The sequence below is a fragment of the Nuphar pumila genome, chromosome 5 (genome assembly GCF_984573655.1).
Source record: "Nuphar pumila chromosome 5, dmNupPumi1.hap1.1, whole genome shotgun sequence".
In the NCBI taxonomy this organism is placed as follows: domain Eukaryota; kingdom Viridiplantae; phylum Streptophyta; class Magnoliopsida; order Nymphaeales; family Nymphaeaceae; genus Nuphar; species Nuphar pumila.
The window spans coordinates 25,228,458-25,256,422 of NC_143253.1; the positions used below are offsets into that span (position 1 = coordinate 25,228,458).

At 38.5% G+C, this 27,965-nt stretch overlaps 1 protein-coding gene and 1 pseudogene across 1 annotated transcript in view; one reads left to right on the forward strand and one right to left on the reverse strand.

Annotated features, from left to right (window-relative positions):
• The first annotated feature begins 3,035 nt into the window (after positions 1-3,035).
• On the forward strand, positions 3,036-4,490 carry LOC149837165 (putative aspartic proteinase GIP2 pseudogene; annotated as a pseudogene).
• A 988-nt stretch (positions 4,491-5,478) lies between these two features.
• LOC149837166 (ribosome biogenesis protein WDR12 homolog) overlaps positions 5,479-27,965 on the reverse strand; it is a 45,718-nt gene continuing 23,231 nt past the window's right edge. The window contains exons 9-14 of the mRNA XM_090005863.1: positions 18,761-18,904; positions 16,279-16,387; positions 16,045-16,181; positions 15,921-15,956; positions 15,732-15,825; positions 5,479-5,826 (exon numbers count right to left, since the gene is read on the reverse strand). Of these exons, the coding sequence (XP_089861989.1) occupies positions 15,733-15,825; positions 15,921-15,956; positions 16,045-16,181; positions 16,279-16,387; positions 18,761-18,904 (519 nt within the window). The 3' untranslated portion in view covers positions 5,479-5,826; position 15,732. The remainder of the gene's footprint in view (positions 5,827-15,731; positions 15,826-15,920; positions 15,957-16,044; positions 16,182-16,278; positions 16,388-18,760; positions 18,905-27,965) is intronic.

Consider the following 27,965-nt stretch of genomic DNA (forward strand, 5'->3'; position numbering starts at 1 on the left):
ACTGAGGAGATAGCTCTGAAACTTGGGTTTTGCCTTTGGATAGAATGACAAATACACCTATCCCTCTCACATTTTCAGATCACTTTGTGAGGACTTTCGCAAAGACTTCTTGTTGTGACATCGATGTGCCTCTTTGCCTCCTTATGAAAAACATGTTTCATTATCTTCAATCTCTCCAGACGGTCTGATTTACCTCACCATTGCCCGACCTTATATTCTATTTTGAGTTCATGTCCTAAGTAGATTTATGCAAAATTCCCAAATGTTGGCTGCCATGAGAATGTTCGCTACCTCAAGAAGAATCCTGGTCAATAAATTATGTTGCATGCATTATCATCATTGCGCATCAATGCATTTTGTGATTCAGATTGGGTTGGATGCCCAGATTCTCACAAGTCATTTACTGGTTACTATATTGTTTTGGGACAAACTCTAGTTTCATGGAAATTCAATAAACAAAATATTGTGCCTTGATCCTCTATAGAAGCAAAGTATAGGGCGATGGCCGATGCAGTTTGTGAAATAGTGCCGATAAAATATATATTGACTAATCTTGAGGTCGCTCATTATCAGTCTACTTAATTATTCTGTGACAATCAGGCAGATATCTGTATTGTTGAACTGCAAATTCAGTCAATCATGAGAGGACAAAACACATTGATATAGACTGTCATATAGTGTGAGAAAAAATAGTTGATGGAGTGATTAAAACTGCTTATGTCCGATCAAAGGACCAACTTGCAGACTTGTTCAAAACAATTTATAAACCTTATTTTCAAACTGACAATTCGAGATCTTCATGCTCCAGTTTGAGGGGAGTGTAAAGAAATAAGGCAGACTTGATATCACGGGAGTAATTGTCGTGATCGGTTGTTGCCCTTTTTTCAATCCCACGATGTACGGGATTTGGCTACTTCATGTAACCTATATTGAATGAATGAATTTATGTCTTCCTCATTTGCGTGTCATCTTCTGGTATCACATTTTGCACTAAAAAAATCCATGGCTTAAGTTCACAGTGACACGAGGTTGTGCACATTTCTTAACCAGTTATAAGCAGAAGCTTATGATGAGGATGAGCCATAATTTTGGCGATGAAAAAGCCAAAAGTAAATCTTTGTTTCCTCGATGAGGAACACGGCAAATTTAACATTATCCATTGTTACGTCAATCAGGAATACGTCAAACTGTGCCCATTGTCTTATAATTGCAACCCACTCCCCCACAGTATGAGCCGGCGGTTTTGCATTGAGGTTTGAACCAACCGAGATTTTGGACCGCGTTTGTTAGGTCAATGGTGAAGGGGGAAAGCTGTCAAAAAAAAAGAAAAAAAATATAGATGCATGTGCAGGGAAGGGAAAAGATGAGAAAAAGGAATCAGAAAACGTGTAACTATTTGATCATTCGAATTATTAATCAATTGGGAAAGGAAAGAGAGAGGATCAAGCACCTACCGGGGGGGGGGCTCCGCTTGTTTTGTAGGAGCTGTTAGTGCACGTCACCATGTGTTGAGGTTGCACGTTCAAAACCCAATGGTATGTTGTGTAACTGGTAGGGGTCTGGCTAACCTCAGCTTGCTTTTCAAAAAAAAGCAAGAGGATCAGGTGCAATGTGATTGCACACTTTTAGTAGGCTGGTGAACCTGATCACCCACCATCTTTGAGACAGCCTATCAGCTATGGGAGCCCAACATCCAATGGTGGCTGATCAAAGTGTGCAATGATCTCAATTCGAAAGGAAAGACCAGGAGGGGAACTGTGTAACGACATTTTCTACACTTTTCAAGAAAGTCACATTATTTCAACTCGAGACTGTTGGACCCCTCCTGGCTTTGGTCCCATACAATACCTATTTGGATTGGACTCATACGATCCAACACTGTAAAGACAAATTTTATTGAATGTGTGTCTCGTTCTAAATCAAGCCACTGGTATTGTCACGGGCATAAAATTTTTGCAAACCCGCAACATGCCAGACTACCCAGTCTGAACAGCCCAACGGCCAAAGGCCGTGCAACAACACTTTTCCATGTGTTGAATCATTTTCATTGGCCCTGCGCATCACCTCGTGCGCAACTACCTAGAGGAAGCTGATCAAGCGCCTCTTCAAGTGCGCATTCCATGTAGTCTATGCCGCTTAGTGCATAGCCGTCTCATACCAGCTATCACTTTCGAAAAGAGGCACAAACTTTGCCTTAGCATTGTGTATCATAGAGCGTATTGCGACTCCATGCGCATGACATAGCAAAACCCCGTCACTGAAGGAACAAGACCTTGTGGCCCCCAGTCCGAAGACCAGTTGATAATTGAACACCATAGCGAAGAACACCACCCAGACTTATTCGTCGACGCCTAGGCATTCACTCGCCTAGCCCCGAGTCACCATAATCGGTTGGAACCGCCTAAGGTGATTTTTGGAGGAATTAGCCCTAATACATATGCACTCTCATGCGTTCAACCGCTACGCATGAAAAACTCCAAGCCGAGAGGTCCTTAACAAAATCTTCAAAAGCAACATCCTCCGACAACCAACCAACACTCTACGTTTGAGCCACCACCCAAAGATGCACTAATGCCAATATCGTTGCTTATCGCGTGTAGCGCTATCACCACGCATCACCGATCAAGCCAATTCATACTGCGTGCTGCTACACTCGATGCGTTTTCCACTCAGCAGAGCTCAGCACTGCACATGCTTCATCATTTTGAAGGCTCGGTTCAGGACAGGTATGATCCCAGAGCAAATTGATCCTGAGCAAGATAAGGTTCCACCGTCTACACAAGAATCTTCCTAATTACTCCTAGGGGAAGACCTTCGATTTTTTCCTTCGTTTTGGTAACAACATAGATAGATGTGAGAAGAGTCAAAGAGACAACATTGCCATTTCCATTAGTCATAGTTGAAAATACCGCTTAAGGCAGCCCCCGGCCCCTAAGAAAACATCCATCCAGGGCCGAGGGTGGAGACTTCAACCCAATCCATTCAGCGGCTATCCTCTATTTATGCACAAGGTCTCTTTCCCACACCTTGTGGCTTTATCAACATAGCTCTGCAGCATTGTATATGCATGGCTCCTTTGCTCCTTGCTCTCCTCCTGCTCCATGGATGTTCTTGCTCTTTGGCTGCATCTTCCTTTAGGCCAAAGGCTATCATTCTTCCTGTTGCCAAGGATGCAGCAACCAAGCAATATGTAGCAACCATTCAGCAGCAAACCCCACTACAATCTGAGAAGGTTGTTATCCATCTTGGTGGCCAGCTCCTTTGGGTAGACTGCGATTCCGTGTACAATTCTACCACCTATCGCCATGTTCCTTGCCGGTCTGCTGCTTGCTCCGCAGCAAGATCTGGGGCCTGCGGTTCATGCAATGCCCCTCGTCGACCGAGTTGCGGCAACAACACTTGCGGTGCCTTCCCGGAGAATCCCATCATTCGGACCAGCACCGGCGGTAACCTCCTACAAGATGTGTTAATCCTCCGCTCCACTGATGGCAAAACCGTCGGTCCTCCCGTCACCCTACCCAACTACATCTTCACTTGTGGCAGCACCTTCCTCTTACAGGGACTAGCTGCCGGGGCTCGCGGCATCGCAGGGTTGGGACGGTCCGCAATCGGCCTGCCGAACCAACTTGCAGCCACATTCAACTTTGCTAGGAAATTCGCCATCTGTTTATCTTCATCTTCGTGGCCATCATCATCTGGCGTCATATTCTTCGGCAACGGGCCATACGTATTGCTTCCAGGGATCGATGTATCGCAGTCGCTAACATTCACTCCTCTCTTGATCAATCCGGTTAGCACGGCGGGTGTGAGTTCGGGCGGGGAACGTTCGGACGAGTACTTCATCAAGGTGACGTCGATCAAAGTGAACGACGAGGTGATTCCGGTGAACACCACTCTCCTTAACATAGACAAACAAGGGCGAGGTGGTACCAAGTTGAGCACGGTGATTGCTTATACAACTCTAGAGAGCTCCATCTACAGGGCTCTGGAGGGTGCTTTTGTAAGGGAGGCAGCTGCAATCAACCTTGCTAGAGTGAAGGCAGTGCATCCGTTCAACGCATGTTTCAGCACCAAGAATGCAGAGTACACCCGGATCGGCGTGAGAGTGCCGCCGATTGGTCTGGTTTTGGACAAGGAAAGCACAGAGTGGTTCATCTTCGGTGCCAACTCCATGGTGCAGGTGAGGGATGGAGTGATGTGCTTGGGGTTTCTGGATGGTGGAGAGAGCCCAAGGACGTCGATAGTCATCGGAGGATACCAACTGGAGGAGCATCTGGTGCAATTCGACCTTGCGGCTTCTAGGTTAGGTTTTGGCCCCATATTGCTATCCAGCCGAACATCTTGCTCCAGTTTCAATTTCACCTCTGTCTAGTGACTATATCCTGTAATGCAATTTTTCTTTCTTCTCTTGCCAAAGTCAAATAAACATGGTCGGTAGTAGATCATAGAGATAAGAACTGAATGTTGGCAATCTTAAGAATAAGTTTGAGAAACCGAACACGGATCCCATCATACATTCAATCCCAAGCTGAGAAATCACTGTTATTGTTTGGACGTCCCATACAGGCTGAGAGGCATCACGTTGTTCACCGTAGAACACGGAGTCGGTGTCCACAGTGTAAAACTCTACAAGTACTCTCTCCATGCCCATCAGGGATAGTTTTTCATTTGGCTTAGACCTTGCAGCAAAGAACGCACAGCCTGGGCTTCAAACTCTCAACCTGAAAGCCTTGAGTCGACCGCACCTAGCCATGTATGCGTTGGCTTCATCGGCGTGATGTGCCACGTTTGTGCTACCACTTGGAGCAACGTAGAATCATTTATTAATCAATCAAAAAACACGTATGACAGAGAATGCAATAGCTTCCATGTAAAATAGCAACTAATAACCCTTCCCTTAATCCTAGCCCTTAGATCAAAATAAACCAAAATGTCAAATCCAGCCATTGTACCAATATACGCAAGGTCAAACGCTGGGTGAGAAAGTTAATCTCACCCAGGGTTTTATAGGATCCGCTTTCTCCCAAAAGTGCGTGTTTGCTGGTTGACTGGGCATAATACAGCCTGCCAAATCCAAAATCTGTATCAAAATCACGGATTCTAATCCTGATCCAAACTTAATAAAAAAAATCCAAATCCAGATCTTAACCTTTTCCCATCTCCAACTGCCCCCATGGCATAAAAAGCTGGCTCTATCTGATATTCGAGGACAATATCAAAACCAAGGGCGGCCTTGCCTTTCCGTCCAAAAATTGTGAAGTTTCATTAGAGAGTGGTTTTTAGGGCTTTCTTTTCAATGTTATGTTTTTGATTGACCACAAAGAGGTCGCCTAAAACAGGCAATTAGCAAATGCATCAACCACATTATTCCACCATAATTTGGGACGTCCTGCAGGTTATCTATAAAATCCAAAACTGTCTTCACAACATATGCAATAATTATACAAAATAACACATCATCAGTAGAACTATGAAGAATTTCTTTTTGCTAATTTTCTTCTTGATCTCTAAGTTAAACCATGTCCTTCTAAATACTAAATGCATAAAATTTGTTCCTCAAACACCCCGAACATTTCTACGAAAGGCAGTTACATTACCCATCTTTTGATCAGCATCTCCAGAAAACAAAATTGCAGATAATACAAACTAATAAGAAATCTGATACATGTGCTCCTGCTAATTTATATGTTACAGGTGCCTAAATATAATTAACAGTTCCAAAAAACTCTAAAGAGCCTGTCTACGCGCATTGCTTGAACACCTCCAGCACAGCTGCCCACTAGGATATCAGATTTCATATGCAGTTTGAGAACCATTGCCATATTTCTGTACCATAATATGAAACAAAAAATATGAAAAAGAATGAGATACATAACAAAGTTATTGGATGAAAATAAGCAATCAAATATGAGACAAAAACCAAATGTCTTGAGAAGTATTAAGGCCAGAGAAATGTAGTTTTAAGAAACCCAGAATTATTAGGCCACGTAAGGCAGGGTGGTCGTGGGGCAGAAGTATTAGGCCACGTAAGGCAAGGTGTGTCCATAGCTTTTAAAGGTGGGCCACGTAAGGCAGGGTGGTTGTGGGGCCCCACCCAGGGTTTTCCTTGAATCGGTGGTGGTTCCTCGTTATAAAGAAAGAAAGAAAGAAACCCAGAAGTCATTTCACTGTGAAAGGATCTCCATGCCTTGCATAGTAAATACTACAATATGGCCTGGTATGTGGGCCATCCCTTTAATTTTCTTTTGTGCCTTGTGCTGCATAAATTATACAATGGTTGTTTAGGCATTACCCTTCAATTTCTTCACCGTAAATGAACATTTATCTAAGCCTATCCTGAATACAAATATGTTGGTTTAAAGTGTTCTTTTGATATAGTCCAATCAACATGAAGTTTGAAAATATCAACCCTCTATGCAAAACTGTAATAACTTGTAATTTTCCTCTGTTTTAAAATTTTAAAAATATAATTTTTATTTACTAATTATATTTATATGTCTAAAAATTAAAAATATTATAAAGAATTGTGTATATATTAAAGTATATGGGCTGACGTCAATATTGAAGATATCTATATATGATAAGTAACCACCTGTGAATTTTATTTATTTTTAATTTTTAAATTCAAGCACAGTTCAGGTTAAAACCAGATTAAATTCAAGCAAAATTCAGGAGTTATATGGATCTAGGACTACAGTTAGATCCATAATGGGACGTATGTTAAAATGTATCTCCCAAAATCGTTGATGTAAATATAAATATATATACTTATATACATAGAGATACATATACATATAATATATATATGTATATGTATCTCTCTATATATAAATATATATATATATATATTATTTTTATGTTTACCCGATAAGGGTATAATTGTAATTTCCCTTCTTGCGCATATTCCATTTGGAATATGTTGTACTTTTCTTTCTTTTTATTTTTTGTATTTTTATTCTTTTTATTTTTTCATAAAAGGTGCATTGGGGGTCCCCCAATAGAGTCGTTGGGGGCTCCCCACCCCAACGACTCCTTTGGGAGCCCCCTTGCACCTCCTCTTTCTTGTATAAATAGGGGTGTTCCCCCCTTGTTTTCCCCAAGCTTGAGAGTCTCAAGCATTTGGTTATTTCTATAAAATACATGCCATTGTGCATGTTTATTATTTTTACGCTTTTGCGTACTTTGTTCAAGAGTTGTGAGAGTGCCTTCGTGCACATCTTTTCTATATTATTTGTGCTCGTATGCGTATTGTCTTTTCATAGACAATTTTACAACGTAGATCTCGCATGAGATCTGATTTAGCAATTTTGGATATGGGTTGATCTAGAAATTGTGTTCTTCTAATTAGACCGGCCTCTATTTTGGGTCTTTTTAGATTTGGATTGAAGTCGACCCACTCTATATACATTTGGGTCGACGTCAATATGGATCTAGACCTAGTCTAGGATCCATATTAACTAGTGCTCATGAATAGGCTGAAATCCAAATGAATATGGATATGGATTTGAATCATGGGTCTAACCCAGACCCATAATCCATCCATATCTTATTTAAAACTTTAAGATATATATAGTAGTTATGATAGGGTAGAGTTCTACTTTTGTATAACTCTACCCCAAATAACAAAGTCTAGAAGAAGTTAGAATAGGGTAGAGTTCTACCTTTGGTAGAACTCTACCTCAAGGAGGGGGGGGGTGCTTTTCATATTTAAAGAGAGAGGCAAAACCTCTCTCTCCAAAAACGTCATCTAGAAAGAGAAAGAGAGGGAGGAAAAAAAAAAGAAAGGCACCACCTTCTTCCTCTTCTTCTTTTTCTTCGTCTTCTTTTGCTTCTTTTTCTATTCATTCCACATATGTTCAGCAAAGCAAGGTACAGGTTTCTCTCTTTTTCCAATAGAAAAAGGTTTAGCATGATTTAAATCAATCGTATGGGTTTAAGGGCTAACCATGTCTGAAGATTTCTACCTACATATGCTATGTATTTTTTTATGTTCTTAATGCTTAAAATTGATTTTCTGCATCCTTAAATATGACAGCAAATTTCTGCATGTATATGTTATGTATTTATAATGTTCTTGATGCTTAAAATTGATTTTCTACATTTTTTAATATGACAGCACAACAAATTTCTATATGCATATGCTATATATTTTTATGTTTTTGATGGTTAAAATTGATTTCTGCTTCCTTGAACATAACAGCAAATTTCTGCATGTATTTTTGATATTCTTGATGCTTAAAATTGATTTTATGCATCCCTGAATTTTGCATGCATATGGTATGTATTTTTTATATTCTTGATGCTTAACATTGATTTTCTGCATCCTTGAACATGTCTTCAAATTTCTGCATGTATATACTATATATCTATGATGTTCTTGAGGTTTAAAATTTATTTTATGCATCCCTGAACATGTCTGCAAATTTCTACATGTATATCATGTATATTTTTATCATTCTTGACGTTTAAATCTAAGTTTAAACATCCCTAAACATGTCTGAAAATTTCAGCCTACATGTCATGTATATTTTTATCGTTCTTGATGCTTAAATCTAAGTTTATGCATCTCTAAACATGTCTGAAAATTCCAGCATGAATATCTTGTATATTTTTATCGTTCTTGATGCTTAAATCCAAGTTTATGCATATCTCAACATGTCTGAAAATTTCAGCATACAAGTCATGTATATTTTTATCGTTCTTGATGTTTAAACCCAAGTTTATGTACCCTAAACATGTCTGAAAATTTAAGCATGCATGTCATGTATATTTTTATCGTTCTTGATGCTTAAATCCAAGTTTATGCATCCCTAAACATGTCTGAAAATTTCATCATACATGTCATGTAAATTTTTAGTGTTCTTGATGCTTAAATCTAAGTTTATGCATTCCTAATCATGTCTGAAAATTTCTGCATGCATACAATAAATATTTTTATCGTTCTTGATGCTTAAATCCAAGTTTCTGCATTCTTGAACGTGTTTGCAAATTCCTTCATGTATATTGGCATGTATATTTGCGTTCTTGATTAGATTTAGAGCATGTATAGACACACATATGCTATTTAGAGCACGTATAGTCACATATACGCTGGCTGCGCCATAAACAAATTTGCAGCAGCATACTTGTGCATATACATGTCTGCATCATAAACAGGTTTGCAGCAGCATATACTTAATTATGTATGTGTTGTCCGCGTTTTGAACAGGTTCGAAGCATATATATATATATATATATATATGTGTGTGTGTGTGTGTGTGTGTGTGTGTGTGTGTGTGTGTTGTCCGCATTATGGACAGATTCGCAACAGCATATATATAGGTATATATGTTGTCATATGTTGTTTACACCTGCTGCCCACGCAAATGTGTTGTTTGCATATGCTATTCACATATGCCGTATCCATATGATGTTCACGCATGTGCTGTCTGAACTATGTTGTCTGCGTTATGCCGGTTATGCTCTTTACGCTATGTTGTATGCATTATATTGTCTGCGTGTATTGTATGTGTTCTTGAACAAGTTCGCAGCCTAACACACACACACACACATTATATATATATATATATATATATATATATATATATATATATAGAGAGAGAGAGAGAGAGAGAGAGAGAGAGAGAGATTTGTGTTGATTGCTTTTGAGCAGATTTGCAACATAAAATATATGGATTGCTACACGGCATAAAATATATATAAATGTTTGCTTTTTTAACAGCTTCGAAGATGTCACGGGCCTATTTCCTTCAATAGCCCAGCACGGCGCAACGGTCATTCCTTACCGGCGCAAGCCTACTTGGCAGCTCGCTTGCCAGTCGTGGAAGCTTGTAATCAAAGTCCAAGAGAGAATAGAGGGAGAAGAATTGCAATCACAAGAAGCAATCACAACGAAGGTGAACAAAAGAAAGCTCAACGCATTTAATTCATTCACAATTTTGCCCGAGGGCTATTACAGTTCAAGTATACGGGCTGCCCCTTCGGGGTATTGATTCACCTGAACCGGGCAGCTTACATCAGACTCAACAAAAGCAAAATAGACTCTAAGCGCAACTTTACAATGTAAGTCGCAAGGTAACATTCTTCTCTCTTCAAATCATGCGTCGTCCTCGACGCCATCTATTTCATGGTAAGCCCCGACTTCAGTTGTGTAGCGGTTGTTCATTCGGAATGCAAGCTCCCACGTTGGTTTCGTTGGTTCCTCCCACTGCACTAGGTATTTCTTCGCTTTGCCCAAGTAGTTGACCTTGTGACGAAGGATCTTACTAAGGTGCTTCTCGGCACGTTATGCTGCCAGGACCCTCTGCATGATTTGGAGCGCGTTATAGCACGCTACGTTCCGGATCTCCATCGTCTGGATGAAACTGTGTGAGGTTGCACACGTGGAACACCGGATGCACCTTGAAGTCTGGGAGCAACTCCAGCTTATACGCCAACTTGTCCACCTTCTTTGTGACGGTGAAGGTCCTTCATACTTTCTAAGCCATCATGCTTCATCTGAAAATGTCTCGGGCCGATCTTTTGGAATGGGCATGTACAATGTGGAGCTCCACTGGGTGGAAAAATGCATCGAGTGTAAGAACGTGCGGTATGTGTTCGCTTGATCAGTGACGTGAGGTGGTAACATGGCATGTGATAGGCATTGGTATCGTCGTTAGTGCATCGTTGTATGGCGGCACAAACGTCGAGCTTTGTTCGGTTAAACAGTGTCAGCGGATCAGAGGATGTTGCCTTTGAAGATTTTGTTAAGGACCTCTCAGCTTGCAAGATGAGTTTCCCACGCATAGCGGTTGGATGCACGGGGGTGCGTGTGGGTTAGGGCTAATTCCCCCAGAAATTACCTTAGATGATTTCAACCGAGTATGGTGACTCGAGACTAAGCGAGTGAATGCCTAGGCGCCGGTGAATGAGTCTGGGTGGTGCTCTTCGCTATGGTGTTCAATCATCAACTGGTCTTCAGACTGAGGGGCGCAAGGTCTTGTTCCTTCAGTGGCGGAGTTTTGCTATGTCGTGCGCATGGAGCCGCAAGACACTTCATGACACACAAGGCTAAGGCAAAGTTTGTGCCTCTTTCGGAAGTGATAGCTGGTATGGGATGGCTATATACTAAGCGGCATGGACTACATGGAATGCACAATTGGAAATGCGCTTGATCAGCTTCCGCTAGGCAGCTGCGCACTGGGTGGTGCGCAGGGCCAATGAAATTGATTCAGCACATGAAAACGTGTTGCTACACGGCCTTTGGTCGTTAGACTGTCCATCTTGGGCAGCTTAGCGCGTCGCGGGTTTACGAAGCATTCTATACCTGTGACAGAGCGAAAAGTAGGCTTATGGCGGCAAGAAAGGATTGTCGCACCGCATTGGCTTATTGAAAAAAGTAAGCTCGTGACAACAACAATATATGTGTTTATACATAAATATGTTGGTTGTATTTGAACATGAAATTTTGGTTATTGTGTGTTTCATGTTCACTAAAAAATCTTGCAATGTTAATTTATTGAGGTAATGTTTGATTCACTAAGAGATCATTGAGGGCTCTGAGCATGTGTTACTTACGAAATATTAAATTGTGATTTTTGCATTGAAAAATGATTTTGTTGAAAATTGATTTTCCTAAATTAATTACACTGTTGAATTTGATGGAGCAAGGGCACGAATTTGTTATTGTATGTGGATTTGCATAATTTTTCTGGTGTAAAGAACTCTTAATTGATTAATATGGTAAAAGAGACCAAACAGTGTAATAATTTTATTTCCTATTGTCCCTCTCAAATGGTGAAAACCTTGGATGGAGGTCGTAGGGAACCGTGATGATACTAAACATCGTGTGCATTTGTTGTTTCCAAGAATCCGATGTATTATTCGTGTTCCCAACCATGGTTATAGGAAACTTTCAGCTACTTTGCCTAAGGATGGTAGCGTTGACTCAACTGTAGTTATTGGTATACCAAGAAAGTGACGTCAATGGTTGTCGATTATCATTGTTGTCCCGACATTAGGTGAAGATTCGTAATGTTTCAATGAATGGTGAGGATTCCTGATATCAGTTGAGGAACAAGTGTGAAACTCAATCATTAAAATACAAATTGTATATTAAGCTACGACTAGGAACTGCCTAGAAACTTGAAAACTTTGTCTGTTTAGAGTATCTGCAGCTTCGTAAGAAAGTAAAAATTAAATTTGTTTGCACTAAATAGGGATATGCATGCAAAAACATTTTTGATAAATTAACTTAAAAAGTTATTCATGCATGTTGTATTGATTCATGCATCCCTAAATGTTTAGCATCAATTTCATGCATCTTTAAATGTTTGATTTAACATAAAATTGTTGAATGTTTGCTTGAACTGTTTAGATGATCCTCTTAAACTTGTGATTGATTTACTTAATGTTATTTCTTTACTGTTAAAACTTTAGAGTGTCTCGTACGAGAACTTCAGTTCTTACCAATGTTATAAAAAACATGTCTTGAGGTGCAAAAGGCACGCCTCGCCGTGAGGCACAGCCCTTTGTGCCTCAAGGCACAAAAACAAAACAAAAAATGTGTTTTTTACAAGATTTCTGAGACATAATCAACAAGATTTTTGTAGGTTAATCCCATATATTTTCCAGTTATTTCAGTTATGTAATAAGTTTCTTAGTATATTACTATATTTTAACTTTTGTTGGTTAATCTCGTATATTTTTCAGTTATTTCAGTCATGTAATTAGTTTCTTAATATATTTTAACTTTTGTTGGTTAATCTCATATATTTTCCAGTTATGTAATCAGTTTTTTAGTTACTTTTATAAGTTAATCTCATATTTTTTTAACTTTTGTAGCTTAATCTCATATATTTTCAGTTATTTCAGCTATGTAATCAGTTTCTTAGTATATTTTAACTTTTGTTGGTTAATCTCATATATTTTCCAGTTATGTAATCAGTTTTTAGTTACTTTTATATGTTAATCTCATATTTTTTAGAATAATCTCATATATTTGAACTTTTGTAGGTTAATCTCATATATTTTCCAGTTATTTCAGTTATGTAATGAGTTTCTTAGTATATTTTAACTTTTGTTGGTTAATCTCGTATATTTTCCGGTTATGTAATCAGTTTTTTAGTTACTTTTATATGTTAATCTCATATTTTTAGAATAATCTCATATATTTTAACTTTTGTTGGTTAATCTCATATATTTTCCGGTTATGTAATTGGTTTCTTAGTATATTTTATCTTTTGTTGGTTAATCCCATATATTTTCCAGTTATGTAATAATTTTTTTAGTTACTTTTATATGTCAATCTCATTTTTTAGAATAATCTCATATATTTTAATTTTTGTAGGTTAATCTCATATGTTTTCCAGTTATGTAATCAGTTTCTTAGTATATTTTAACTTTTTTTGGTTAATCTCATATATTTTCCACTTATATAATCAGTTTTTAGTTACTTTTATATGTTAATCTCATATTTGTTAGTACTTATTTGAGATTTTCTATTTTTTATTGGTTTTTATATCATCAACGCACCCAGGGTCATTTTTGTCCATAATTTGGGCGTAAAAAAAAATCCCCCGATGAAAAGGAGGATTAGGGCAAAAAAAAAATTGCCCTAATCTCTCCTCTCTCTCAACCTGAGCTCGAGCTCTCCCATCGTCGCCCCAGCTCCGCCGCCCCCAGCGCCGCCGCCCCAGCTCCGCCTCCCAGGCTCCTCGTCTCGGCTCCTCCTCTCCTTTCGCAGGTATGTCTCTCACTCTCTTCTTGAGTCGGCTGGGGAGGGGCCGAGCACCTCCCCCCCTCTATCGGTCTCTTGTTGGGTCGGCAGGGGAGGGGCTGAGCCTCCCCTGCTCCCTCGTTTTTCGGCACAAGAGGGGCCGAGCCCCTCCCCTTTATGTTTTTCTTTTTTGGGTCGACAGGGGAGGGGCGGAGCCCCTCCCCTTTATGTTTTTCGTTTTTTGGTCGACAGGGGAGGGGCCGAGCCCCTCCCCTTTATGTTTTTCTTTTTTGGGTCGACAGGGGAGGGGCCGAGCCCCTCCCCTTTATTTAAATGTTATAAACTGTTGAATGGTATCTAGTAAGTCATCCACTATTGAATGTTGTGTATGTGTCTTGAAGCATGGCAACAGTGGAAGTAATCTTATTCACTGCTCTTCTTCATTTTTATTTTGCGTGGTGGGACTAGGCGCTTGCTACCAGCCATGGAATTAACTAAGTATGCAGTGTATATCTAAGAATTAATAAGCTCAAATGCATGACTAAGAATAAATAAGTTCAAATGCATGTTGCAATTCAAGGGTGTGCTTGGTGGTAGAAATGAATGCAGAAGCTCCTTGCCTGGAGGGTTAGCACAGAATTGATGTTCTGGTTCAATCTGTTTTTAAAATCTGCAAGTAATGGGTCAACTGTCAATGTCTTGACCACTAATGTCTGCTTGATTTAATGGATGCTTAAATGAAACCACTTGCATGCCTGATTCCAGGTAAGGTCACTAGTACCCATCAAGAAGATTAGTGACATTCATATTCCTCTCCTTTAAGAGCTTTTATTTTCTAGAAGATGCCTTTACATTCATGGAGAAGCATGGTGAAAGTCCTGATTTAGCTTAATCTTAAACCGAGTTTTTCGTTCATTTCCATGAAGAAGTTCATTGAGTGGTATAGACTGCTAATTATCTAGAATATAACACATGGATTGGTGACAATGACTAACAAACAGTGGTCCATTTCCATACTGCACCTAGATGAAACCTAGGAGAAAATCATGAAAAATTAAAATAAATTATTGTGCCTTATAACATTTAAATAATTTAAAATAAATGTTAAACTGTTAAAACTTCAAAATTATATATATATATATAATTTTTTTTTTACATTTTTGCCCCTGCCGCACCCCCGCACCCGGGTTTTTTGGAAGTGCCAAATCCCCGCACCCGCACCCGCACCCGCTCCCGCACCCATATGACATAGCGCCTCGAGGCTTACGCCTTGCCTAGGTTTTTGTTGGAGCGCCTCGCTACGCCTCAACACTTTTCACAACACAGGTTCTTACTCATTTTCTAACAATATTTTTCAGGCACTGAGGCTCCATGATGATGAGACTGGCTGGCTGAAGGACTCGAGGGTTATGGATCTAGTGTCTGACGGATAGCGATGTTTTGTCTTTTTTTTTTGGGAACAGTGTGAAACTTCAGTGAGACTATTCAATTAAGTTTAATTCAATTTCAATTTATGGTTTAAATTTATTCTATATCTGAAATGGTTGATGGGTTGTAAATATAAAATTTGTCATGTGCCCCTGGTCCTTGGGAGGTTTTCCGCATTTTTTTAGTGTCAGTTTGGGGTCGTTACAAAAACATTTTCTTCTTGCTTGCATATAGTATCTCAACATTGATTTCTACGGCCCACCAGTAGAAAAATTCCAAAAAGCATAAAGATGCTACTTGAGGTTGATTGTCTCCTTGTTATGAATCACTACATTTGTCCGGAAGCAGAATCCATTTGGTTAAAAATAGATATTACACACACAGAGATAGTTTCAGAGAAAATTAGAGGTAGCATCAGTGTCATGCATAACAAGGAGACAATTTATACCTAAATTATAAATAACAATATAGACCTAATTTATCCAGATAGAGTTAAGTTGAGTTTAAAACTTTTGATCAAAGAGATTGTTTTCTTAGAGATAACAAAGACACTAAAAGACTATGTTTCAGGTACATTGAACACATCGAGAAAATCATCTGAGAGTACCTCATGAAATACGAAATCCAGAGGAGATACAAAGTTTTGAATCAGCTCCACCACTTATCACACTATCACCTCTCCACCAGTCCGTGCAGAGTACCTACATTTATATATTCATGATTTAAAAACCACAGTCCGATTCATCTTGGGGCAAAAAAGCCATAAGATCAATTAGTATGAGAGTGAAAAGTGTACCTTGTCTTCATGAGATTCCAATACTGCTACAGGCCACTGCATAAAAGCACTTCATTCAGTAAAAAAAATTCAGTTGGTAAACAGAAAGCTTGGCACACAGATTCTGCAACCAAAGAAATCATACCGCAGTTCTAATATCCCATAGCATCACCTTCCCATCATAAGATGCAGAAATTAAATGAAACCATGATTTTTCATGCCATTTGCATGATGTTATCCAAGAGGTATGAGAGGAAAACTGAAATACCGGAGCAAGACTACCTACAGAGACAAGTTGCTAGCAGCAATTAAAGAATGCCAGCAGTAACCAAAGCATACAGCATAATAAAATTTATTCAGACTGATTTTTTTACTGCACCTGGTTTCCGAGGGTCCCATATCCGAAGAACAGGATCTGAACCACCACCAGCAACAAGTGCAGAGCTCTCACCACCAACATCGAGGCAGTGCAGGACCTTCCCACAAACCTACCCCATGGGAATATAAAAAGGCAACTAATTATTGAAAATGTAGTATTAATAAGGCAGCAAGACTTGACTCATTTTATGGGAACAGCTGCAGGCCACCATAGCCTGGGAAAAAACAGCTCACTCAGACAAGGCTGGACAAGAATCTCAACACAGAACATGCTCAAACCTGGAAAATGAAGCACACACAAACAAAGGTTGCTGGCTTTAGACACAGAAAAAATACATAAGAGATTACTATCTCGACTTAAGAGCGTAGCCTAAAGATGAGAGGGAGAAGGATGGGAGAAACGCACAAGAAATGCCCAAAATTACAGAGAAAGCTGGGCTGAGAACAAAAAAAACAAAAACATCTCAACATTGAATCAGCATGAAAGTGAAAACTGATCCCACACTGCATACAATTCTGCAAACTTGGCAAGAAATTACAAACAACCTTGATGATATCAATCTGCTGTGGTATGAAGCACAGAAGAGAGGGGATGTGGGAACTGTACAAAAGGTTCCAAGATTACAGACAATGTTGGTATGCGTAGATGACAAAAAACAGATATCTGGAAGTTGCAAATAGGGCTTCCAAATACTCATTTTTGTAGTCTGCTGAATTTACTTAGGCAGTTGCTTCAGATTAATACACCTATGTTCCCTCTCCAACTCAGTTTTTGACTATTATAGAAATGCATGAACATGGAACTGTTAAACCTTTGATATAAGCCAGCCACCCCAACCCAACAGATACTAAGTTTACACTTTTAGCCTCCCATAGTTTTCCACCATTTCCTTTTATAAGTTACCTGTTATGGCAGGGTCCAATGAGATAGTTGGATGGTTAACACCTTTGTCACATACATATGGATCATAGTCACCTATATCGTTCAAGGTACTTTCTTGGCGAGGGTATTTCCCAAAGAGATTTTCAAAAGTTGAAAAATTTCAGGAGTTTAAAAATATTAAAAAAATATAAATAATAAGAGAAAAAATATAAGAAAACAATAATCTTGCATGATTTTTCTTGGAAAAATATAAAAAACAAGTCTTATCAGGTTTTAAAATATAAAAGAAACAAACAAATAGAAAATGTATGCTTAAAATATTAAAAAATGAGATTTTTCCTAAAAATATTGTGATATTTTAAGTATTAGTTACATTTTGAAAATTTCAGGATAAATTGCAGATAATATCGCCTGATTTGATATCTCCGATATTATCACGATATTTTCAAAATATCAGCGATATAAGTGACACTGATATGGATATGGAAATGGGACACGATGTGGATACACTTGGTACAAACAAAAGATTTCAAAAGTTAAGACACTAGGAGAGTAGGTGCCTACCGCGAGCCAATGGGGGTTTTCGGAGTGTTTTTCACAAATGTGACCATGCAGATGTCGGCATAGTCGAATTGCTAGAAAATGACACTTGAATCGTGTTTTTCAATGAAAATACGTGCATTTTTAAATTTGAACATTTACGAAAATTTTAGCATGTTGATTTTAAACCTTATAAAAACCTATCCATGTGTCATAATCGGATGATCCAAGATGCCATTCCTATAAAATCAAGCATGTAGAACACATCTGCATGGTCAGATTTGAGAAAAACATGGAAAAAAAACCTTCAGAAGCCTGGTTTGTTTGGTGTTATTCAAGGCACAGAACTATTGAACTAGAAATCATAGGTTCGAGCTTTATCGACTCAATCTGACCATGTAGATGTGTTCAGCATGGTTTGTTTGCTGAGGATCAAACCTTGGTTCATCTTATTTCAATCTAAAAATATGAATTTTGGAGTCGTGATATTTTAGTGCACTGTGGATCATTCATTTTTTAAGACCTTAAAAAACCAGATTACATGTCACAATCGCATGGTTCAAAACTCATTTTCTATTAAACAAACTTGTAGATTACACCCAAAAGATCGGATCTACAAAAAAATGTGAAAAGAAGATTTATACTCAATAGTTTTGTGCCTTCAATAGCACCAAATATTAACCATATACACATATACATACATAAATACATATATATAATTCTTAACCAAAAGCAATAAACATGAATGTCATCTCAAGTGCAAGCTCTTGAACAACATTTCTAATCACTATAATTAAAATCATCAAATAATAAAATTAAGTTGGATGACAAATTGAAGAAAAAGAATGCAAGTGACTACAGAATAAGTAAACAAGATCATAAAAGGAAATAGATAAAGTTAATGAAACAATGTTGATTGTGTCCATCACTGATGTGACTGTACATAAAGTATTCTGATGTGTCCAAGCATCATGTTGTGTCAACGCAGGATATGGACAATAAGTGTGACACACTATTGTGACTGAAGGATGACGGGTTTGGTAAGCATTAGAAAACCTACCAGGCTCATGGAATCCTTGCCCGTTTCAACATCCCATATTCTGATAGAATGATCCCATGATGCTGAATAAATTGTTTCCTGCTCCGGCCAGACAACAGAAGAAACACATTGTGTATGACCTGAGAATGTTGACACTGCATCCCCCTGAAAATCAATGAGATATCAGCATAAAGGGAAACAAACAACCTATTGTTTATGACAGAAACTTAGCTAACATATAGATTATACAAAGTGAAAATAGTTAACTCAAAGAATGGGATGGGAAAATTACAAGAGTTGGCGCTTCCTTGCACACACACACACACACACACACACACACACACACACACACACACACACACACACGAGGTTAAATTCATGTTATACATGGTAAAGTTACATATTGATAAACATTGTAATCCAATAAACCGATATGAAAAGGAGAAAGTTGAAAGATAGAGTTCTTTTCAATCTAGAGTAGATAGGCAACCATAATGAGCAAAAAGAGTCATATCAACAGTATTAAAGGATCGTGCCCTCATCTTAAACTAGGATATGACAAAGCCCTAAAAAATCTGCCCTTGCAAAAGCACACCTTTTGCTGCATCCAGAGTTGTACAATAGAGGGTCTTCAAGCTAGGCTTTGAAAGAGGGAAACACACAAATAGGAGAGGAAGAAAAACTGTTTCATTCCTTTTGAGAGAATATACATATAGGGGTTGACCCTTTTGTTTGATTGCTTTTTACAAGCTGGTCAACAATGTTGTTATGAAGTTGACCAAAGGTCCAAAACAAATAACCGTTATATAGATGAATAAATAAGTCCAAAAAAAAAATCCAAAGCTACATAAATGACTAGAATAAGTCCTAGAAGAAATTTATATGCACCATTATATACAATATAAGTGTAAAAAATTGAAACTGTCCCTAAGCACAATCCAATTATTGTTTAAACACTCCCCCTCCGACTCAATATGGTGTAAGAATAACCATCACAAATTTGAAGATCGAAGAGCGAAACTGAACAGTGGATTGTGCCTTGGTAATTACACCAGCAATCTGGTGCTCGGATTTGACCAAAGATAGGGAGATAGTCCCCTCCAAATATGCTTGACGCTCAAAAGTGGCATCATTCTCTATAAGCTTTGTGTGAACATGGAACACAAGATTTCTCACAATATGAATTAAACTCTAATTATTGCAGTGAAGAGTAGACAATGACAGAATGAATTCCATATCCCCAAGAAGCCAAAGCAACCAAATAATCTTTGTTATAGTCTGGATCATGGCATGATACTCTGCCTCAGTAATGGATAAGACGACTCTTTAATGCTCCTTACTCTTCCAAGATATCAGAGACTCTGCAAATAAGATACAAGAGCCTATGGTGGAATGTCAAATCTCACTACATCCTCCAAAATGTGAATCACAATATGGCAATATGCACTCAACTCCAACTAGGAGGAAGATAGAAAAAGCAATACATAGTGCATAGTATCATAAGTTCCTAACATATCGAAAGATCCTCATGATTGCTGGCAAAAGAAATTGACATGAGCACCCATGAACTACCTAACCAGGTGTACAACATACATAATGTCAAGTCTCAATTTTGTTAGTTAGATGGGGCTCCCAACTAACTATCGATATGTTGTTGGATCATCCCTGTCAATCATAATTTGGCATTTGCCTCAATAGAGGTCTCAACATGTCTCACATCCTCAATCAGTCTCGCTCAGGATACCAAATCCGCTGCAATACTTGTAATGTGACAACAAGTATCCTTTCTTTGAGTATGCAACATCGAGGCCAACAAAGTAGTGCAACACTCCCAAATCCTTCATGTCAAACAACTCACCATCCTTTTTTTTGCATTGGCTATCATACTAGTATTATCACCTGTGATGATAATCTATATAAAACAAAAGTAAACATTGTCCTCGAGGAGGCGAGAACAAAAACATAGCTAAGACATGGTAACTTTCAGTAAATCCAAGGTGTCTAACAGTAGTACTGAACTTCTCAAACAAAGCTCTAAAAGCTTTTTTGAGACCATAAAATGTTTTACGTAATCCTCACATTTTCCTATAAAATGCTCTACACAATCTACACACTTGTCCTTCAGAACTGACATAGCAGAAGGTAAATTCATATAAACCTCCTCTAAGTCCTCTTCTATATCTTCATTCAGAAATGTGTTCTTATCATAAGTTCCTAACATATCGAATGATCCTCACCCATGAACTACCTAACCAGGTGTACAACATGCATAATGTCAAGTCTCAATTTTGTTAGTTAGATGGGGTTCCCAACTAACTATCGATATGTTGTCAGATCATCAAGTGGTTCCTTATCTGTCAATCATAATTTAGCATTTGCCTCAATAGGGGTCTCAACATGTGTCATATCCTCAATCAGTCTCGCTCAGGATACCAAATCTGCTGCAATACTTGTAATGTGACAACAAGTATCATTTCCTTGAGTATGCAACCTCGAGGGCAACAAAGTAGTGCAACACTCCCAAATCCTTCATGTCAAACAACTCACCATACTATTTTTTTTGAATTGGCTATCATACTAGTATTATCACCTGTGATGATCATTGATCGTGCATAATTTTATGCATAATATATACACTTTGTATGCATGATTGTGTGTGAAATGAGTATTAAAAACCCATGCTTAACTAATGTTTGGCATGGTCCTGCAGGGTATTTATTGATTTCAATTAACGAGAAAAATGAATAAGTTTGGACCCATTCGAGTTTTTAGAAAAGTTTAGTTTTTACTAACAAGTCTTTAGAAAATAGTTTGAAAAAGGAGGTTTTATGAATTTGTTAAAAAATTGGAAAGTGTCACTTCTAAAACCTAATTTGAGATTATAAATAATAAGGATTAGAGAGAGGGGGGTCTCTCCCTCTTGGAATTCACGCCCCTCCCCTCTCTCTCTCTTCCTCTCTTCCATTCGGCTCTCTTTCCTCTCTTTCTTCTTTCTTTTTCCCTTTTATTCTTCCTCTCTCTTCCTTTTTTCTCGCCAGCTTCTTCTTCTTTTCCTCAGAGGTGTTGTGTGACTTGCGATCATCGTGGAAGACCGCTCTGCTCTCCCCACTCCGTCAGAGGCAACCCCAGGTACGTCACTTCTCCATCTTCTCTTTACATTCCTGCACGTAGAATAGGTTTCTGAAACTTCTAAATGCATATAGTTTTTTTAGACATTGCATCTTAGTCTGATATTGTTTTTACATTAGTTTTCTGCATATAGGTAGTGTTCCATGGGATTCATTGCAGCATATAGTTAGTTTTTAATTTTCCTAAAGAAAATACACAAAAAAATCTCTGAAATAAAGTCTGATTTGTCAATTAGATCCAGCCAGCCACTCGGTTGGCCCAGATTTGACTAGCGCAGGCTATCTCAGGCCTGATTTGCTGAGCCAACTGGAGTAGCAGTCTGCGTGTGTGTGTGTGTGTGTGATCTGATGGCCACAACAGATTAGATCTACCACCAGACTCGAGTTGTTTGCATTCTCGACCCAGCCTGATCTGACAGATCCGGCCACTAGTCCAGGTCTGCAGTTTTTTTTTTAAAACTCTGCCAACAGCCAGATTCAGCTAGCCTCAAACCGAGCAGACCATCTGATCTGTCGACCCCAGATTTTGTCAGATGAATCAGGCCAATCTTATCAGATATAGTTTTTCTTTATCATATCTGCCAACATAGGCAGATCTTATCTGATTTTTTATCAGGTAAACCGACCTGCTTATAGTCGACCCTGCCAGTTTGGCTAGCAATTTGCCTGCTGGTTTTTGGGGTTTTATCCAGTTCAGGCGAGCAGCAGAGCAAGTCCAATCTGAGTGTTTTTTTTAACATATCAGCCTGCTGCCAGCTAGCGTGATAACACGCTGATCTGGCCTCGATCACGGCTGGGTTGTTAGTCAAGCAGCCGACCAGCAACGTGAGTCTTTTGTTTATATGATCGAGCTACTGATTGGATTTGATTCAAGGCAAGGCAAGGCAAGGCTGATTTTAATTTTTGTTTGCTAACCATTTCCCTTTAGTTAGTTTATTTTCTTCTTTTTATTTAGATTAGTGTTTTTATTGCATTTTAGTCTAGAATTTGAGTTCCTTTAGAACTAGATATAATTTAGGTTCTTGTATTATTTTGTTTAGATTTAATCTTTATTTCCTTTAACTAACATTAACTAAATTAGGTAGTCTAGTATTTCGTTTGTTTTGTGGTTGTGTTTTGCAGGTGGGTTCACGCTTGTTGACTAGAAGGCGATAGCGAGTGTGGTGCCCGTGCGAATAAGGGAAGCTAGATTGTGAGCGAAAAGAGCCTTGCAGATTTTTGCTTTTCTTTATTTTTAATTTTTAGGGCCTCAAGTCATTCAATTTATTGGGTTGTAATAATTTTTATTTTTGCTCGAACCCTCTGTAATAGGGTACTCCGTTTTATTTACATTTGATTCAAGACAATAAAGAGTGTTATGTGTGGAGTACAAAAGTTATAAACATGTTCCCTGAGTTCGACCCAAACTTCACCACTAGTGTGAACCGGTTAATTTAAAATTTGATGCACAATTTGCAATGACAATTTTTATCAAAAAATCCCTTTTAAAAACACTTTCAAGAAAAGTTGCATCAATCATCTATATAAAACAAAAGTAAACATTGTCCTCGAGGAGGCGAGAACAAAAACATAGCTATGACATGGTAATTTTCAGTAAATCCAAGGTGTCTACCAGTAGTACTGAACTTCTCAAACAAAGCTCTAGAAGCTTTTTTGAGACCATAAAATGTTTTACGTAATCCTAACATTTTCCCATAAAATGCTCTACACAATCTACACACTTGTCCAAATCTGACATAGCAGAAGGTAACTTCATATAAACCTCCTCTTCTATATCTTTATTCAGACATGCATTCTTAGCATTCACTTGCCAAAGATCCCATTGCTTAATTGCAGCTACAGCAAATAGGGTGTAAATCAGTCACATTGGGCAAAAGGAGCAAAGATCTCGACGTAGTCATGCCAAATTGCTCAATGCAGTCCTTGACTTCAAGTCTTTCCCTATATCTTTCCATTCTTCCATCTGCCTTTGACTTTATCTTATATGTTCATTGACACCCTATTTCTTTCTTGTCTTTAGGCAACACAATCAGATTCATGCATTCATTCTTTTAAAAGCAACTAATTCCTCTGTCATTGCCTCCTACCGCTCTGCTTGTGAAACAGTTTCCTGATAGGTATTGGGCTCTACATCAGAGTGAACTAAGGCAAGAAAAAATTGATGTTGGGCAGTAAAGGATTCATAAGAAATAAAGCAAGAAGGAGGTGCAGAGAGTCTAGTACTACATCTTACTTGTAACATAGGCATCTCCCCTATTGCTTGTTCAGGCTCAGCAGAGGGAGGATCGTCGTGAAGTTGTCAATCACCCATTGTTGTCTATCAAGGTTTGAAAACTTCTTCTTTGAGGATCAATTTCAGGTTTCTTTTCTTTAAAGGGATATGGAATAAAAAAACAAAATATCTGAACCGATTGACTTCCTGTCGATGTTCAAAGCTTCCTCTTGACATTCAAAGAAAAGTATGATAGTTGCTCAAAAAAGATTACCTTCCTAGGTGTCCATATTCTCTTGGCCATGGGATCCTAGCAAATGTATCCCTTTTGATCAGTTGGATACCCAATAAAGCAACATTTCCAAGCCTTAGGTGACAATTTATTCCTCATGCTTGAATAGAAGGATATAGCATATACAACCAAAGACTCTAGGTGCATAATAGTCAAAGAGGAGACTTATACAATCTTTGATATGGAATGCCCCACCACAAGACACTAGATGGTATATAATTAATCAAATGAACTGCCACACATGCAACTTTTGCCCAAAACGCTTTTGGAATGTTACTAAAAAACAGAACCCATGTGGTTTCTAGTACATGTTTTTGAATCCAACAACTCTATTTTGTTCAAGGTATAGGGACAGGCTCTTTGATGCTCAATTCCTTTCTCCTTAAGTAATTTCTGCACTTGAAAACTAACATATTCTTCCCCCGAATCAGAATGCGGGGTCTCAATTCAGGCCAATATTCTCAGAAAATCTTGAAACTTTGAATTTCACTGGAGCTCTAACCTGAAACTTGTCTTGAAAAACTTGTTTTCAGTCTCTCTTGCAACATCAATATGACCCAAAACAACCCAGCAAAGATCCAGGAGTGTCACCCCAAGCAAAAGTGATATCAGCCCCTGTAGTGATCAGCAACAAAAATTTAACTCATACCTCTTCAATCATGCCTAAACTCTGGTCCAATCACACTTAAATCCCCCTCAACCTTGGTCTGATACCATCTTCAAGCTAGGGTTTGAATGTGGGAAACACACAAATAGCAGAAGAACAAATTGTTTTATTCCTTTTGAGAGAATACACATATAGTTGTTGACCCCTTGTTTGCCTGATTTTTATAAACTAGATAACAATGTCCTTATGAAGTTGACCAAAATAAATACCCAAATATACAAGAATAAATAAGACAAAAAAAAAAGATCAAAAACTACCTACTAGAATAAGCCATAGAGGAATTTATATGCATCAGTATATACAATAAAAGTTTGAACTACTGAAAATGCCCCAAGGTACAATCCACTTATCGTTTCAACAGGTCACCTCTCCTCAGTGATACATGCACCTGTTTACAACTAAATAAATGCATGTGCCATCAGTAACATCTTGTTCCAAGCATAATACCATTTTCCTAGTCTCCCTTGAATCCTATTTGCTAGCAACTGTTCTAGAATCAGTCTCTATCCCTATTTGAAACTTCCATTGCCAAGCCTTGCTAAAAAAGATAAGATTTTAAATTGTGTACAAGAAACATCACCTAATGACATTAAATATTTATCCATCTAGAATGTTATTATATGGATAGAAAGTAATTTAAGTATAGAAAAATGAATGTTAATCAGGTTACAGGTAACATATAATACAAGAAATATTTTGAATACATGTAATGTACACGTGTGCACAGCACATGCATGCACATAAGCACATTGAAACACATACCCATACTGGCATACAGTCTTATACATACATGAAGATGTATACCCACAAGCATGCCTATATGCACACACATTTCCCTCAAGAATATACAGATGCAAAGAAACACATTGGTAAACCCATCTGTTTGAAAAAGTGTCGAATGTGGTTTTGGAAGCCATGTATATCAAAAATATATGCATGATACAGGTGCAACAGTAAACCATAAGCATTCATGTAAGATGGGTTCATCAACGAAAATTTCAATTTAGAAGTGTTTCAGTTCTTTGTGGAAACATGCCTCAGACACTTTTATTTGAGAGGTGATATATGTCCAGCCCTTAGTTTCTAGGGGAGAGACATGGACATTTTCAAAGGCTTTGGTGGTCATGAATTTGAAGATCTTCGTGTCCCTGAAAAAAGGTTTGACAGAGACATCTCTCATTAATATTTTATTCTTTGATTTACTTTTTAGCACATGCCACTGCAGGCGAGATGATTCTTACTTTTTCTCTTTGCCAAGGGTTTCCTGCATAGTTACCAGAAGCGCACTTCAAAAAAGGGAAACCAATTGCTTCCCCAAAAGTGGGGAAGCGATTGGGAAACTGCTTCTCATATTTGGGAAGCATGCTTCATAAATGAAAGGAAGTGTGTTTCTTAAAACTAAGAACCATGCTTCTGTAATTTGAGGAAACGTTCAAAGATTGTATGGGAAACGCCTATGTCACAATGGTGCGGGAGCGGATGCGGATGCAGCTGCAGGTACGGGTACGGGTGCGGGTGCGGGTGCAGATGCGGATGAGGATGAGGATGTTGATGCGGCACTTTAAAAAAACTTGGGTGCGGTGGTGCGGGGAGGATATATATTTTAAGTTAACACTGTGTATTTGTGTGCATATATATAATATAGATAAAAATGGACTTGATTAGGGTTAACAGAATCTACTTTTGAATAGAAATGAACCTCAGTGTGGTTGACTTCACCTAACACAAAGGAAGTTGTGTCCAAGTGTCGCACCCGCCTGGGTGCGGGTGCGGTGCCCTCGTAGAAGAGTCCGTGTGACATAGGGAAACACACTTCTGTTACAAGGAAATGTGTTTCCCTATCTTTTTTGGGGCTTTCTTCATTTGGTTCAATACTATTTTCATGGGGGTTTCAACGGTAATTTAGGAATTACCAAAAATTCAAGAAAGGAGTGGACTTACCTCTTCGTTTCATTTGGGGCTTTCAGTTTTCCACCTTCCGTTCGAAAAAAGTGCAGGGAACAAAACAAAACAAAGTCAAACCCACCATTGATGAATACAAAGAGACGAGAAGTGATGCTTGCCACCAGCAATTTGCAGGCATTTTTTTGCATAGTTGGCAAACTCGTGACTCGGAGTCGTATCGCCCAACCCCTTGACTCACGAGTCAGCGGGTCGACTCGGTAACTCAGACGAGTTAGGACTAAAAATTTTCTAGTCTTAAGATAGGGAAAAAATCAAAATTCATATTGTATAATCACTAAATTTAGCACATGACATCAATGACTAAGCTATATAAGTATTCAACTATACATAATTGTTAATTTTTATGATTTAAAAACACAATTCTTTATAACAAGTATTCTTTTATGGTAATTATACATTAAAATCACAAAATGCATGAAAGCATGTGGATCGGCCGTCCTAAATCGTGACCTAGTTGGGGTCCGATTCGGGTCGACTAGGGCACCAACTATGCATTTTTATCTCATAGGGCTAGGGATTTTAGCAAAATGAAGAATTATCTCTAAAGGAAGAACTAAAGAGGATCCTCTCTCTCTCTTTGTCAATGTAAATGAGATGGTGGTGAGATTTTGGTTGTGTGGTGCCATGGACCATGGAAGAAGAGCCCCTCTTTGTTTTTCGAAGAGGGAAGCTTCCTTTCCTTGTTCATGGAAGAAGATCCTCTCTTTGTTTTTCAAAGAGGGATGTTCCCCTCTGCTTTTCAACAAAAGGAAAGCTCTCTCTCTCTCTCTCTCTCTCTCTCTCTCTCTCTCTCTCTCTCTCTCTCTCTCTCTCTCTCTCTCTCAGGCACGTGTTTTTTTTTTGGGTGTTGGTAGTGCAGTGCCCTTTTTATGATGACGGTCTTTTGGCCCATGCTAAGAGGAAGAAATGGGGAAATTAGAGAATAAGGGTTTATAAAACATTTTGTTACCATTATTTGTTGT